The sequence below is a fragment of the Hyperoodon ampullatus genome (assembly GCF_949752795.1).
Source record: "Hyperoodon ampullatus genome assembly, chromosome: 20".
NCBI lineage: Eukaryota > Metazoa > Chordata > Mammalia > Artiodactyla > Ziphiidae > Hyperoodon > Hyperoodon ampullatus.
Genome location: NC_136933.1, coordinates 11,745,433 through 11,760,190, shown reverse-complemented (window position 1 = coordinate 11,760,190; position 14,758 = coordinate 11,745,433). Strand labels below are relative to the sequence as shown.

Sequence of the window (14,758 nt, the reverse complement as noted above, 5' to 3'; positions counted from 1 at the left end):
TTTTTAATGTTTTACTGGAGTGCAGTTGCTTTACAATGTTGTGTTAGTTTCTGCTGTACAACGAGGTGAATCACCTGTATGTGTACATGTATCCCTTCCCTGTTGGACGTCCCTCCCCGCTCATCCCACGCATCTAGGTCATCACAGAGCACAGAGCTGAGCTCTCTGTGCTATACAGCAGGTTCCCACTAGCTATCAGAAGGCTTTAATAAATGCTGTGCCCATCCCAATAGGCCTGAGTTTTTAAATCACAGAGACTGCTTAAATTATAGGCTATGTGCAATAGTAAAGCATAGAGACAGATGCAAATCACAGTGCTGCCCACGCTCAAAAAGAGTGCCAAATATTGATTTAATATGTAGTTTTTAAAAAGTGTGTGCTATTGTTGCGTGAATATTTATTTCAATATTAAGAACCATTTGTGTGGTACTGTGCTCCCAGCAATGAGAATCTTTTTAAAGAATGACAAATTCCCTTTCTTTTGGAAGTGATAAATCCTCCCCATTCAAAATTAACATAATTCCTGATGTCACTCTGCTGGGAAAAGAAGTGCAGAGCATTTTAATCTAGTCTAGCCTTCAGTAACTGTCTGTCCTTACCAGATTTATAAGAAATGGCTTTACACATTTTTATCTTCCTTAACCCTAGTGGCTGGTGACATTGAGATACAGAGAGGAAAGAAAATTTATCATTTGGGTGAAAAAAAATTCTGAGGCCTAATGTGGTTAGTGGTGGAGCTAGAGGAATAAAAAGAAAAATTAGAAAAGAATTTGTTTAAATTGCTGAGCTGGGTGATAAAATTAAGGCTATGTCCAGGGTATAATTTAAATGAGATGTATCTCACTTTTGGTAAAATCACATATCTGTGTACTAGTCAGTTGTGTTTTAATATGGTGTGTGTAGAGTGGGAAGGGGGTGTTTGAAAACTCTGAAACTACAGAGGCTTTATTTTGATGGTCATTGTATTTCTGTGAAATGTACTTACAACCGCTTTGGTCTTGGTCTTACAGGAAGTCAGAACTTCGCATTAACAAAGCATCACTGGCTGATTCTGGAGAATATATGTGCAAAGTGATCAGCAAATTAGGAAACGACAGTGCTTCTGCCAATATCACCATCGTGGATGCAAATGGTAAGAGACACCTACTATGTGCTATTTCTCAGTCTCTGAGAGGAGTCATCAAGGTATGTGGTAAGACTTGTAATACATCGGTGTGTTAAATCTCATTGTGAACAAACAAAAATCGTGGAGGGAAAACCATGCATTTCAAGTATCTTACGGGTCCTCCATAAGGCTCTTTACTCATGACATGAAATAGACCTGAAACATACATAGATTTTTTTTAAAAAGGATTTGAATAGCATCATGAATAGCAGAGACAGGATGGTTTGCTAAAAGAAAGAGATTATACCTCCACTTTAAGTTAGTCAGGGAAAGCAGGTAAGTTTTTTGCTCTATCAAACCAGAATATGTGTATACATATAATTTATGTACAGATACATATGTATATACAGAATATATGTATATTGTATATATGTACATACATATGTGTATTATGTATGAATATATGTTCAGTGTGTATGTGTGTGTGTGTGTGTGTGTGCGCATGTGTGTATAAACAGAATACAATCCTGACATAGTCCTGGCAGGTTTTATGTTCTTATATTCATCTGGCTCTAGGTAGTAGAAAGTTAGGCCTATCAGGTTGTTTTAGGCCTGTAAGAGAGTCTTAGAGGCAAAGCCTTTTTTACTATGTATAGGCTTCAGCTTCTGTTTCTCTGAGGGCAGTGTCAGGGGATGTTTGTTAAACAAACGAATGACTTGGAGGCAGAAGGTGCCCCTATCTTCCGACCACCTCTCTGAGTTACCTGAGGAAGGGCAAAGCCCCACAGCTGGTGGCTGTCTGTTCCTGATCCCCTAACACTGCACAACTTGATGGAGTCATCTATAGGAGCTGATGATGAGCTAGCAGTGAGCATCTAAATCTCTTGAAACAATAAAACGCTGCTTCAAAACCTTTGGTGCTGTTTTGAGTTATGGCACTGAACAGCTGCCTTCACAAGCCCTGTCATCTGTTATAAAACAAAGCCTAACTGCACCACTTCTAGGCAGGTGCTGAGAAAGAATGTCCACTGCAAAGGCCTGATCTCTTAAAGTGATAAGATAAAATTGCGAAGCCAGCAAGGGAAGAGTAAAAGTAACTTTAGGGGTTAACTCCTTAGGAGACTGATTTGTTTATATCAGTTGACTTAACAGGATAAGGAGAATGGAGTGAGATACAAATATGGAACAGGGTTGGGAAAATCCAGGTTAATTCCTAAGCCTTCTGTGGACTTCCCAATGAAATGCCCTATTGCAGTGTAATCAGACTTCATTACTTTCATTTTAAATACCTCCCTCCACAGAGAAGAAAGGACAACAGTGAAAAGTGGATTCCCTTACTATTGTTAGGGGTCGTGTTTATCATTTACCATTTAAAATTTATATGAGTAAACATAACATCGCTTTACTTTTTAATCAGCACAGGTTAAGCAATAGAGTTTTGCTCGTGTTATTTTTCCCCACTTGGAATTTTATGGGATGCAACTTGAAACACAAATTTAAAATCTCAGTGGCTTATTCTTTTCTTTCTATTATACCGTGTTCAATAGCTTGTTCTCAGTTTGTCAGTTGCTTGTTTGGTTCAATCTGTGTCCTCGTGGTAAAGGCTATTGAATTATGATTTGGACACGATTAGATTTGTGTAGTTATGCATACTGTTAAGTCCCAGGAAAATAGAATTAAATAATTAATTAATAGAATTTAAAAATTAATTTCAGGGTGCTGAAGTTTTGATAATATGGCTTTTCACATTTCTTTCATAGGAGAGACATCCAACTTATTTTTCCATATTAATTCATTCAAGAATTGGTCTTGAATTTGAATGTAGTATGGACCAATTATAAAGTGTAGAGAAATGAAGGTAGGGGTGTTCTTTTTTACCTGACAAGAATAAAGAGAAGTTCACGGAGTACTGTAAGGAAGTCATTGTTAAACAACCAACTAAAATTCCTTAAGGACTGGGTTCCTATTGGCTTATTGAAAGCATCTGGAGGAGGAGAACAAAGAATGTCAATTACAGTATAAGGCGGTTGTTTTTATTTTCTTCTTAGAATGTTAGGACTAGTTCATCCTTATCCAGCCCTCTCATTGTATTGAAAAAGAAATGGAGACTTAGGATGTGTCTTAAATTATTTAATTCCCGGTCCAGTATAGTTTACTCTATACCAGACTCTGTTTGTGAACGTTTAAGGTCGATTCCTTGGTTTGTGAAGAACGAAAACTGAAAAACTGGTGTGAAGCATCGAGGGAGGGGGATTCCATTGGGAAGAACTAGAAACTCCATTAGAACTGGGACTCGAGGAGAAAATGGTACCCAGGGTGTATCTATGAGTTTAAACACCAGGAATTTATGGCTTTTCTCTCAAGTCTGTTCTTCATGTCCCTCAGATATGTTCTTGAATCTTCTGTTTCTTAGATTTTCTAATCTCTCCTGCTTTCAAATATGCTCCTTTTTTTTTTTTTTTTTTTTTGTGCGGTACGCGGGCCTCTAACTGTTGTGGCCTCTCCTGTTGCGGAGCACAGGCTCCGGATGCACAGGCTCAGCGGCCATGGCTCACGGGCCCAGCTGCTCTGTGGCATGTGGGATCTTCCCGGACCCGGGCACGAACCCGCGTCCTCTGCATCGGCAGGCGGACCCTCAGCCACTGCGCCACCAGGGAAGCCTATCAAATATGCTTCTTTATAATTCCAAACTTTGACCTGCTTATGATTCCATTTGGCCATATTCTTCTTCATGGCTCCTTTGAAGGCATCCTTTCAGTTTTGACTCCTACTGTGTGATTGTTTCCTCAGTTCATAAATCAAATTCCCCATAGCAAGAATCTGACTGGCAGAGCTGACTATGCCAGACCACATCAAAAGGTCCAGAGAGCTTACAAATCATCAATGTATTCTAATCAGGTCCCCACCATGGGCTCACCCAGGAGAGTGAAGCCAGAAACGTGGCTGCCTAGAAACACCCTCTCTTTTCAGAGGAAGTGGGTCAGATGTGCAGCTCATCAGAGCCTGTACTCATCAGGCACCAGGATAGACAAGGCCGGTGCATTCCGTATATTGGGAGACTCTCTTTTCTTCCTACACCTCAAGGGCTTAGTTGTAGTGCCACCAGAGGAAAATATGGAATCATTCTGATGTTCATCTTCTTCTACTGTCATCTATGAATTTGCTATATTCAGATCAAGACTGGTTATCCAAGAAGTCTCAGCTCAGGTCCTGAGCTCTTGGGGACTCAAATTCACTACCTTCATGTTGTCACATCCCTGTCCCTCAAGATTCTGGGAAGAGGTTGCACAGAAACACGCTTTTAGAGAGGAAAAACGCTCTACTCTGGTTATAAACTGCCACATGGCCCAACTATCTCTTCTTTTCTTTTCTTTTTTTCCAAACATCTTTATTGGGGTATAATTGCTTTACAATGCTGTGTTAGTTTCTGCTAGATAACAAAGTGAGTCAGCTATACGTATATAGCTGACTGTCTTGATTACTGTAGCTTTGTAGTATAGTTTGAAGTCAGGGAGCCTGATTCCTCCAGCTCTCTGTTTTTCTTTCTCAAGATTACTTTGGCTATTTGGGGTCTTTTGTGTTTCCAGACAAATTGTGAAATTTTTTGTTCTAGTTCTGTGAAAAATGCCATTGGTAGTTTGATAAGGATTGCACTGAATCTGTAGATTGCTTTGGGTAGTATAGTCATTTTCACAATATCGATTCTTCCAGTCCAAGAACATGATATATCTCTCCATCTGTTTGTATCATCTTTAATTTCTTTCATCAGTATCTTATAGTTTTCTGCATACAGGTTTTTTGTCTCCTTAGGTAGGTTTATCCCTAAGTATTTTATTCTTTTTGTTGCAATGGTTAATGGGAGTGTTTCCTTAATTTCTCCTTCAGATATTTCATTATTAGTGTATAGGAATGCAAGAGATTTCTGTGCATTAATTTAGTATCCTGCTACTTTACCAAATTCATTGATTAGCTCTAGCAGTTTTCTGGTAACATCTTTCGGATTCTCTACGTATATTATCATGTCATCTGCAAACAGTGACAGTTTTACTTCTTCTTTTCCAATGTGCATTCCTTTTATTTCTTTTTCTTCTCTGATTGCTGTGGCTAAAACTTCCAAAACTATGTTGAATAAGAGTGTTGAGAGTGGGCAAGCTTGTCTTGTTCCTGATCTTAGTGGAAATGGTTTCAGTTTTTCACCATTGAGAATGATGTTGGCTGTGGGTTTGTCATATATGGCTTTTATTATGTTGAGGTAAGTTCCCTCTGGAGGGTTTTTATCATAAATTGGTGTTGAATTTTGTCGAAAGCTTTTTCTGCCTCTATTGAGTTGATCATATGGTTTTTCTCCTTCAATTTGTTAATATGGTGTATCACATTGATTGATTTGCATATATTGAAGAATCCTTGCATTCCTGGGATAAACTCCACTTGATCATGCTGTATGATCCTTGTAATGTGCTGTTGGATTCTGTTTGCTAGTATTTTGTTGACGATTTTTGCATCTATGTTCATTAGTGATATTGGCCTGTAGTTTTCTTTTTTTGTGACATCTTTGTCTGGTTTTGGTATCAGGGTGATAAACCATCTCTTCTTAAATGTGTATTTACCATTGACTTGGGCTGAGAGAGTAGAATTCTCAAGAATACCCCCACCCCCAGTATGGGGGAGGGGTGTCCTAGAAAAAAAAAACTTAAAAATAAGAACATGTTGCCAAAATATTATATTATGTAGAACTCCCCTTGAGATTTTAATTATATTATCTATGAAATATTAGTCATTTTGTTTATTTTGTGTGGTCTAACTCATTTCTCCAATAAGTGCGTAACTACAGTTTGATAATTTCTATATAGGTCGCCTTGATGAAAGATCCTGGTATGTGGCTGTGAGCTAATTATCCTAATTTCATTCTCTGCAAAGGATTTCTTGTGATTTACTTAAATTCTCACACAGGTGCCTTCTTGGAACTTAGATGTTCATACTTTAGGACAAGATTCTAGGAGGGATGGCAGGAGTTAGAAGGAAAAATGCATGGGAGACTGTGTTTTCTTTTCTCCTTAGGAAAAAAAGAAAAATTTAGCAAGGTGAGCTTGCTGTTTGACACTATTTTTAGTCCCATTATGACAGCCGGAGAACTATTAGAATAAAATTAGCACAGATCATAAAAATCTTCCATCTAATCTTATAAACTTCCCGCGATGAAATCCATTGTTTAGATCTGCTTAGATTAACAACTAGGTGTAAATGAAATAATACGAAAAAACTGTGAATTTCCCCTCGAATCATTATATGCTTGAGTGAAACAATGACCATATTTCCAATATCTTCAAGCATTTAGAAAAGAATGTACATATAGCTAATTGTTTTGTTAAGCATTTTAGAAATTTATATGTTTTTGGTCATTTCCGATGCCTTTTAATCCCGAAAAAAGAACCTGTCATACAGTAGACAGATATAAACCTATGCAGTCTGCTAATGACTTCTGGGACTATGTAAGTCTACCAAAGTCCAATTGAGTTTTCGTACAAAACAGGATCTCATAGGCAATCATCATTACGTGATGGATTACAGGTGGATTCCTTTCATGAATTCAAATATAGTAGTTTAAAAGGCCACATACACCATGTTCACACAGATCATACACTGTATGTTGATTTTAATTTGTATCTTATTTGGCTTGGTCTTTATAAAGAAAACCTTAATTTAGTCATTAATTCTTAGCTAAGAAGCTCTATAAAAACTCGTGGGCAGCAGATTAGGGAAGAGAATAATAGACGTAACTGGTTTTCAAATTAATTAAGTACTGCTGTCTTTTAAAAGATTAATACAGGAGAATATACAACTAATCAATCATATCTTCTACCAGGTTTTCTTGTTTTAATCAGGAGAAAAATCATTTGAGTGAGATCCAAGATCCCACAGGAGCAATTGGGCTCCTAGCAATAAAATAGCTGTTTCATTTTACATGAGCAGAAAAAAATATTTCCACAAAATTTGATTAATATATCAATTGGCCCTTTAAAAAATTAGGTCATGTGGGTAACCCACATTGACAGTGTTGTTAGAAATGCCATGTTATTGGTGAACAACCTATAGTTATACTAAGAAGCACATAAAATATGTTTTATAGTTTGTATAGCAGTCTCCATGTATGTTGCATTATGTAGGAGTCCCATGAAGTGTAATAAGGAAGAGTAATATGAGTGGAAAAGAGCTGTCTTTTCAATGCATGGTATCCATCCTGCCTCTACACCATTTGTTAATTTCACAGTTGCTTAAGACTAAGCTCTGATTATGAGCAAGAATTCAGATGCTCAGAATCATTTTTACCAGTGCTAAAAAGTATGCCCATCTTAAATCTTTACAAAAATGACTTGATCACAATTTTTGAAGGCACAATAATGACCTGTGATTTTAGAATAATAAAGAGTCACACAATTGGATATTTAAATTCACACAGACATATGTATGCTTGTATTTGTTTATGTGTATTTTGCTAAATAGTTACATTTAGTATATTGTGCTCATGATGAAATCTCAAACAAGCCATGCATACATAATAATTGGAAAAATTCCTTTCCAGAAGGTGTTATTTTTCAGACACTGCCACTCTTTCTTGAGAAGAGATCCAGTTTATTAAAAAAGCACTCAAACATTACAAATATACTAATGTTCCATACGTTTCCTTGCCTACTGAGCATAATTTGCTCAGCTGTATTCAATTCTTGATGATTCTAAATCCCTATTAATTTGCAGTAATGAAGGGGGTGTCCTTTATAAATTAACAAATTTAATATACCAGATTACTAAGGGGAAAGATGTGTTGCTTAAATAAACATCAAGGAGATTTCAGGACTTGATAATTTTTTTTAAAATCTGTAATTGTAAAAAAATTATTTTCAGTCACCCTTATAACAAAAGGTTGTTTTCTCAATCTATGAATTCTACCCAAAACACATAAAAATGTTTGCTGAGTGGTTTTAATCAAGAAGATTAACTTTTCTTATTAGCAAGATTCTTTTAGTATAGAAGTATACAAGTTCTGAGCTTGTATTACTCCCAAGATAATTCAAAAGTTTTTTATTTGAACCATAATCATTAAAGATATTTTTAAGGTCTCCAGGATAAACTCTAATTTTAGAAAGGGAGGTTATTTTAAGTTGTCTACATGTAGATACATTTTTGTACTAACCTCCTGTTCTGGTATTTTTATGTATCATTCAATGAAACAAGGAAATGTTATGGTTAACCTTTCTTCCCACTGAGATCTTTTATGCTGAAGATAGAATAGCTCTGATTCTGGGGTTTTTGTTTGTTTTGGAAGGTCACAGGGGACTACTTAGTCTGTCAAAAATAAATGTGAGGGCTTCCCTGGTGGCGCAGTGGTTGAGAGTCTGCCTGCCGATGCAGGGGACATGGGTTCGTGCCCTGGTCCGGGAAGATCCCACATGCCGCGGAGTGGCTGGGCCCGTGAGCCATGGCCGCTGGGCCTGCGCGTCCGGAGCCTGCACGTCCACAACGGGAGAGGCCACAGCAGTGAGAGGCCCATGTACCGGAAAAATATAAAATAAAATAAATGTGAAAAGAGTCTTGATACTCATACCAGGATGAGGATTTTTGCCCAGTTCTTATGACCCTGAGCTTCTTACTTCAGTCTGGCTCTTGTGTCATTGATGAGTCCCGTGAACAGAATGAGAAAGCATCTCTTCCAATGTGGGTACTTGCTTGGAAACTTGGATCTTCTTCTAGCTACTCACAGAGAAAGACAAATGCTGTGAATCTTTGATAGAAATGTTTCTATCTGTTTAAATTTTCCCCGAAGAAAAACCGTATCATTTTCTACAGCCCATAAGAAGAAAGCTAGTTGTAGCCACTTCAGAAACAGATACGCCATAGCACCAACTCAGAATATCCTCTTTAATGCCTGCTGCTTGTGAAAGTCCCAAGGACATCATACACCCTCACATGCTGATTCTTTTCACTGTATCCCATTTTTAGTGGGTGTAAGAGCCGATGTAGGTGACTGGTGGCTTGATAATAATCTTGCACCTTGAATGGTTTGTCTTCCTAATGTTTCATTAGAGAGGACCATCCATATTTAAATTGCATGAGAAAAAAACACAAACTGGTCTTACTAAAGATATATTTCTGATGTTTATATACACTCATATTTAACTTGATGCTTATTCTTAAACATCCTGCTGAATCTCACATGCCATTTTTTTTTCCAATTCCACTAAACCATTTATCCCTAGAGCCTCTCAGCTTGAAGAAACATTGCCACTTAAATTAATTCATCTTACCTACTAGACTAGTTCTATCATGGAAGCCCTAAGTGGTCATAACTATATTTAAAGATGATTATACTGATCATGAACATTTCCAACTCCATGATTAACAGGCTATTAATTCCAACATAAAATGATAATATATGACATACTTAGGATTTTAGTAGGATCTAGTAACTTTCGTAGTATATATATCACAACAGATTCAACTTCTCTTTTTGTCCTGGTTAATAAATAGTAAATCATTTGACAATAATCATACACACAGTGAAAGTTGAATAATATCCACCATTGCATCTCTACCTCCAATAAACCCATGCCTCACTGAAAACATTAGATTCTAACGAACTGAAGCCCTTTTCGGAAGGACTGGATGAATATACAGAAGTAGACAATGTATTCATCCTTTATTCTCTCATAAAGGCAGTAAGAAAACAAGTCAAAGTTTGAATAGTACCCTCACAATTCCCATGATAATAGTGCATCCGGAAGTGTACAGGTTAATTCTGCATTTCCTTGAGTTGGGAGCTGCCTACTTGCTCTGTGCCCTGCTCTGAGTAGCTGAAATGATAAGACACCCATCTTGATTACCACTGGCAATTTTATGTAGCATTTGATACCAGAACTTGATGGTTTTCATCAATCCCAACTAGAAGCATGACTTGCTTTTGGTTTGGACAGAAATGTAATTCTCCAAAGATCTAATATTTTAAGATTTTGACCACAGTTTTGATCTTTCCAGCTTTGATTTTTCTTGGTTCTGCTGTTTCTGTCTTCCTTTCTGAAGAGGAGCCCCCAGCCTGTTTGCTATATATTCTTCTTCACTGGCCCCAGTGGGGGCAGGGGATTCTTCCTAATTATTCTGTACACAGCCCATCTCATGCTCTTTGCCCAAGAAAGAACTACTTATCTGGATAGTCTTTTTTTTTTTTGCGTTTCTTGCTCTCTGTATGGATGAGGCCTGGGCTTTCATCATCCCCTTGCAGTACTTTCTTCCTTTACACACATTTTTTATTTGAAGGAAGGCTGTGGAACTGGCTCCCAGCCTCCTGACTGTACATCATAATGTCCTATCACCTTTTCTTTTTTTCAGAGATCATCACTGGCATGCCAGCCTCAACTGAGACAGCGTATGTGTCTTCAGGTAAGGAAAATAAGCTCGTCGAGTTTTACTAACCAGAGCGACAGGCATCACAGCTGGCTGTTCCTTCTACTAATCAGAACCCCTTCTGCATCCACGTTTCAGCTGCTCTTGTTTTCTGCTCCAGTATTTTTCTCCAGCTCAGTCTGCATTTTTGGATTTTACTTAAAGGAGTCCAGTTCTTGCTGTGTGTCTGAACTTGGACCCAAGAGGCATGCATGAGAAAAAGAAACCTAGATACAACTTAAGGATGTTAGACCAGGAAAGGAGACATCTGGGTTGTAACTTCAGTTTTTATATCTTTCTAGGTGCTTCTCTTAGCTGTTTCTGCCCTCATTCATCCATCAGAGTTTATTCCTGGATAATGTATCAGTGTCTGACCTCTGACCTTTGAGCTCTTAATGATCAGTTGTGGGTCACTAAACTTGAACAAAAACACAGTTATAGACCTGACTTTTTAAAATGCTGTTGCTTTTTTTGTTTGTTTGTTTTGGATTTTTTTGGTTTGTGTTTGTTTGTCACTTGCCTATAATATTTGCTGATAGCAGTTGTGGCCTGAGCATATATTCGCTACTTAAAACCCAACTCTACTAAACACATGTCTAACCCTAATTCGTTGATTTCTCCACTAGCTGTGAATGTAATTCAGCTACTGCGAATTTAAGTTTTTTTTCTTACTTTTTCTTAACCTCTGCAGTTCTATAGTTAACAGAACCTTAGAATATTTAAAAATAAACATTTAGTTGGGAACAAGTTTTTGGAGACCTAGATTCAGGACTCACTTCAGAGGTTTGATGATAACTTGTTTTCCACGTGATACTTCACAGTTTACAAAGATTTTTACGTCTCATTTGATAATCACGACAGATTTGTGAAACAAGGCAGTATTTTTCTTCATTTTACAGATCAGAAAACTGAAGCAGTAGAAATGTTGAGTCATGTATCTCAGCAAGTGGGAGAGCAGACACTTCAAGCTCAGTATTCTTTTCATTACCCCATAGTTAATGCTTTGGCTTCATTGATTTTTATTTTTTTTCATTATGGCCTCTACCTTGTTGAAGCTCTTGGAGGCCATGTGATCTAACACAGCCATTTTCTAGCTTACCTTCCCCAATTTAGCCTCTTCCCTTCAAAGCCATTGTACAAAATCATAAAAGCTAACTTTCTCTATGTCCTAGACCTCTTTGGCCGTATTGAGGGCATATTTATTTATCATTACTAAGATGTAAGTATGTGTGTTGTAAGGTGGAGTGACCCTGGAGTTTAAGAGAATCTTACTTTTCTGAGTAATAGAAAGAGAAAAAAAGAGAGAGAAGGGAGACAGGGAGAGAAAAAGAAAACAAGAAAAAATTTGTAGAGTTTCTGAATTTCCTCACCTTTCACTCTGGCATTTCTTTAATGTAAGGACTTCATTATCCAACCCCAGTAGATGCTGTTACAAACCTGAGCTTTTAAATTCATGGGGTGCTTGCCTTGGGAATTTGGAGTGACTGTAACTATTACTTTCTGATATGACTTGAATCTTTATAACTTTCTAGTTGCTGAATTTCTGGTTGCAAAGAATCCTTCTTTGATACTGAGTTGTTCTTATTTCTTACTCATAAAAACCCTTAGGTCCCATGCTTTTGTTCTGCATGAGGTATGTTTTATGCTCTGCTTTACTTAAGTACTGGCTTTCCTTCCTTTATCCTTGCTACCTGAGAGAGTCATGCTACTGTACATCCCCCATGATTGTATTATGTATTTATTTAGCACGTTTTATTCAATCCTGAAGTAATTGCTCTAGTGGACTTGCATGGACTTTAGTCAGCACCATGTTTGGCCAAGATGTTTATGCAGAGCCGTTCGCCTGAAAATATTGTCATTCTTCTTCTTCTTCTTTTTTTTTTTCCCCCTCTAAGCATGAAAGTTGCCTTTCATTCTCTCTCTGAAAATGGGGATTGTTCTCTTTGGTTTCATGTTTCTTAAAATCAAGACCAACCTAAGAGAAGGAATTATCTGTCTCACCTGGAGTGTGGATCTGTTCAGAGTAGTGGTTTTAGGAAATTGGAACAGCAGTTGGTGTGTTGGGGGTATCTTTGCAGATGGACCAGCCCCTTTTGCATCTCTTTCTAAAGTCTTCGGGTTTGGCCTACAGAAACGTTCCTTTGTGGTCTTTGAATATTGCATATATCTTCCTTTGACTTTGAGATGCTTTCAGCTTTTCTGTTGCACCATTTTCTAGGCCTCTTTTTCTAGATGATACCCAAGCCTGGCAAAATTTCTAATTTAAGAATCCAAGTGGTATGACTCAATAAAGCTTCATTCCACTTTTATGTTTTATAGAGTCTCCCATTAGAATATCAGTATCAACAGAAGGAGCAAATACTTCTTCATGTAAGTATATTTATATATTCTGTTCACTAGTTTTTAACCCAAGACAATCTGCTTCCAAAGATTATGTTTATGTCTCTCCCCTGCCCTTATTGAGGGATGGGGTATCAAGTTTGGGAACAGAATGGTATTTGCTGTTTGGAATAGAAATGACCTCCTGCTATGGTTGGGGTCAACCAGATATCCCCTCCTCCTGAGATACATATGGATATTAAAAGATACCACATATGTAGTAGTTTTAGGATAATGTAATGTCTTCAAATATTGGAAAATAGCCACGTAGCCTCTGAGGCCTAGTTCTGGGTGAGCAATAGAGAACATTGTGGGTTGTTTTTTGTTTCTTTTCTTTTTTTGTTTTTAAGTGTGTCTTGATGCCTTCAGCAACTGCCTAAGGCATGATACCCAGCTGTTTGGGGCCACTATTTCAAAGCACCTCAGTTCTCATCTAAAGTCTGCTGTGATGGAGTAAGGAAACTATACATAGATGCCCTCAATTCAAATTCTATAGCAAGTGACTAATTATGAAAATGTTTGAAAGCAAGTCCCTAGGCAAGATCTCAAATTAGTTTTTCTGTGTTTAATGTGAAATGTGCTTTGTGTTTATGGAGGTCCACAACTGTTAGATTGATTGGTGCTTTGTGCCGTGTCAGGGGAACTTAAGAAGTTAGCAAGGACTAGTAAAAATAGTTTTGATACTGATAAATTGTGAATAGCGTAGAATTAAATTTTGATATGCAACAGGGGAATTTATCAGGCCTTGAAAATAAAACTTTTAACTCCAGTCTTTCTCTCCCTGATTTTAGCTCTTTATTTAAAACTCATTCTCAGTTTGATAAGCTCTTCAATACATAGATATTCCCAATTATTCTGTTTCAGCCTGGAGAGTGTGTTTAATGAACAATTTCCTTTGGCTATCAGCATGGTAGAAAATACTTGAAAAGAAAGTATTTAGTTTTGGCAACTTCAGTAGTTTTCCCAGTCTGTTTAAATATCCAGTTTGGTTCTAAAACCATTCCCTTTGGGTTGGTGGTACCCAGGCTGTAACGAAACAAGGTACACATATTTTTTCTTGCATGAAGGATGATGTTTTGGCTACACTTTAGCTAGATAAAGCATCGTTTAACTGCACTGATGGCAACAATCTAGTAAGATGAACAGGAAATGAAATGCTAGGACTACATTGGCGGAATTGCCCTAAGGACACTCATTACATACTCCAAAATGATAATCCCTTCTGGGGAGTTTGGATATTTGTTATTTAATTCTACTTACAAAACGATTAGTATAATTATGTAGATTTTAGCTAACCAGCATTGAGGAATCATGATGAGCTTTGTTTTCTATTTTTGAGTGTTTATTATATAAAAGCAAATACTAGGGTTTTCTTTCTGGCCTTTTGCCTGGGAATAATTTCTCCCCTGCATGATTCATTGAAGAAAGTTATTGAAACTCTTGTAACTGGAACCCTTCCTGCTATCATTAATGGGGCAATGGAGGCGATCCTTAAGCATATCTGAGTAGTTTGGGAATGGAAGAAATACTTAGGGAACTGAAATGAATCTCTCAGTTTACATTTCTGTTCACTGCAATACTACTGTTGAGAGAGAAATAATTTTGAAATCTGACTCTGATCTCTAACTCTCAGCAGAATTAGTTCCGTATATTTGGTAAAGATTTAAAAGTAAGAACGAAAGCTTTGTGTACCTGTATGTTAAAATATTTCAGGGTACCATACATCACTCACCACTCATGGTGGGCTCTCAGTAAATACTGCTGAATTGATTAATGAATACTTTTTATTTTTTCTCTACGGTTGAATTCTATTTGTGATAACTTAAGAGCACAGCTTTGTTT

General features: G+C 37.3%; 1 protein-coding gene across 7 annotated transcripts in view; it reads left to right on the top strand.

The window, feature by feature from the left end:
* NRG1 (neuregulin 1) overlaps positions 1-14,758 on the top strand; it is a gene marked incomplete at both ends in the record, with an annotated part of 1,029,698 nt that overhangs the window by 878,229 nt on the left and 136,711 nt on the right. For 5 of the 7 annotated variants that reach the window (XM_079726577.1, XM_079726576.1, XM_079726575.1 and 2 more), the window contains 3 exons: positions 1,011-1,132; positions 10,484-10,534; positions 12,857-12,907. In XM_079726577.1, the coding sequence (XP_079582703.1) occupies positions 1,011-1,132; positions 10,484-10,534; positions 12,857-12,907 (224 nt within the window). The remainder of the gene's footprint in view (positions 1-1,010; positions 1,133-10,483; positions 10,535-12,856; positions 12,908-14,758) is intronic. The other 2 variants (XM_079726571.1, XM_079726573.1) reach the window with 1 other exon arrangement.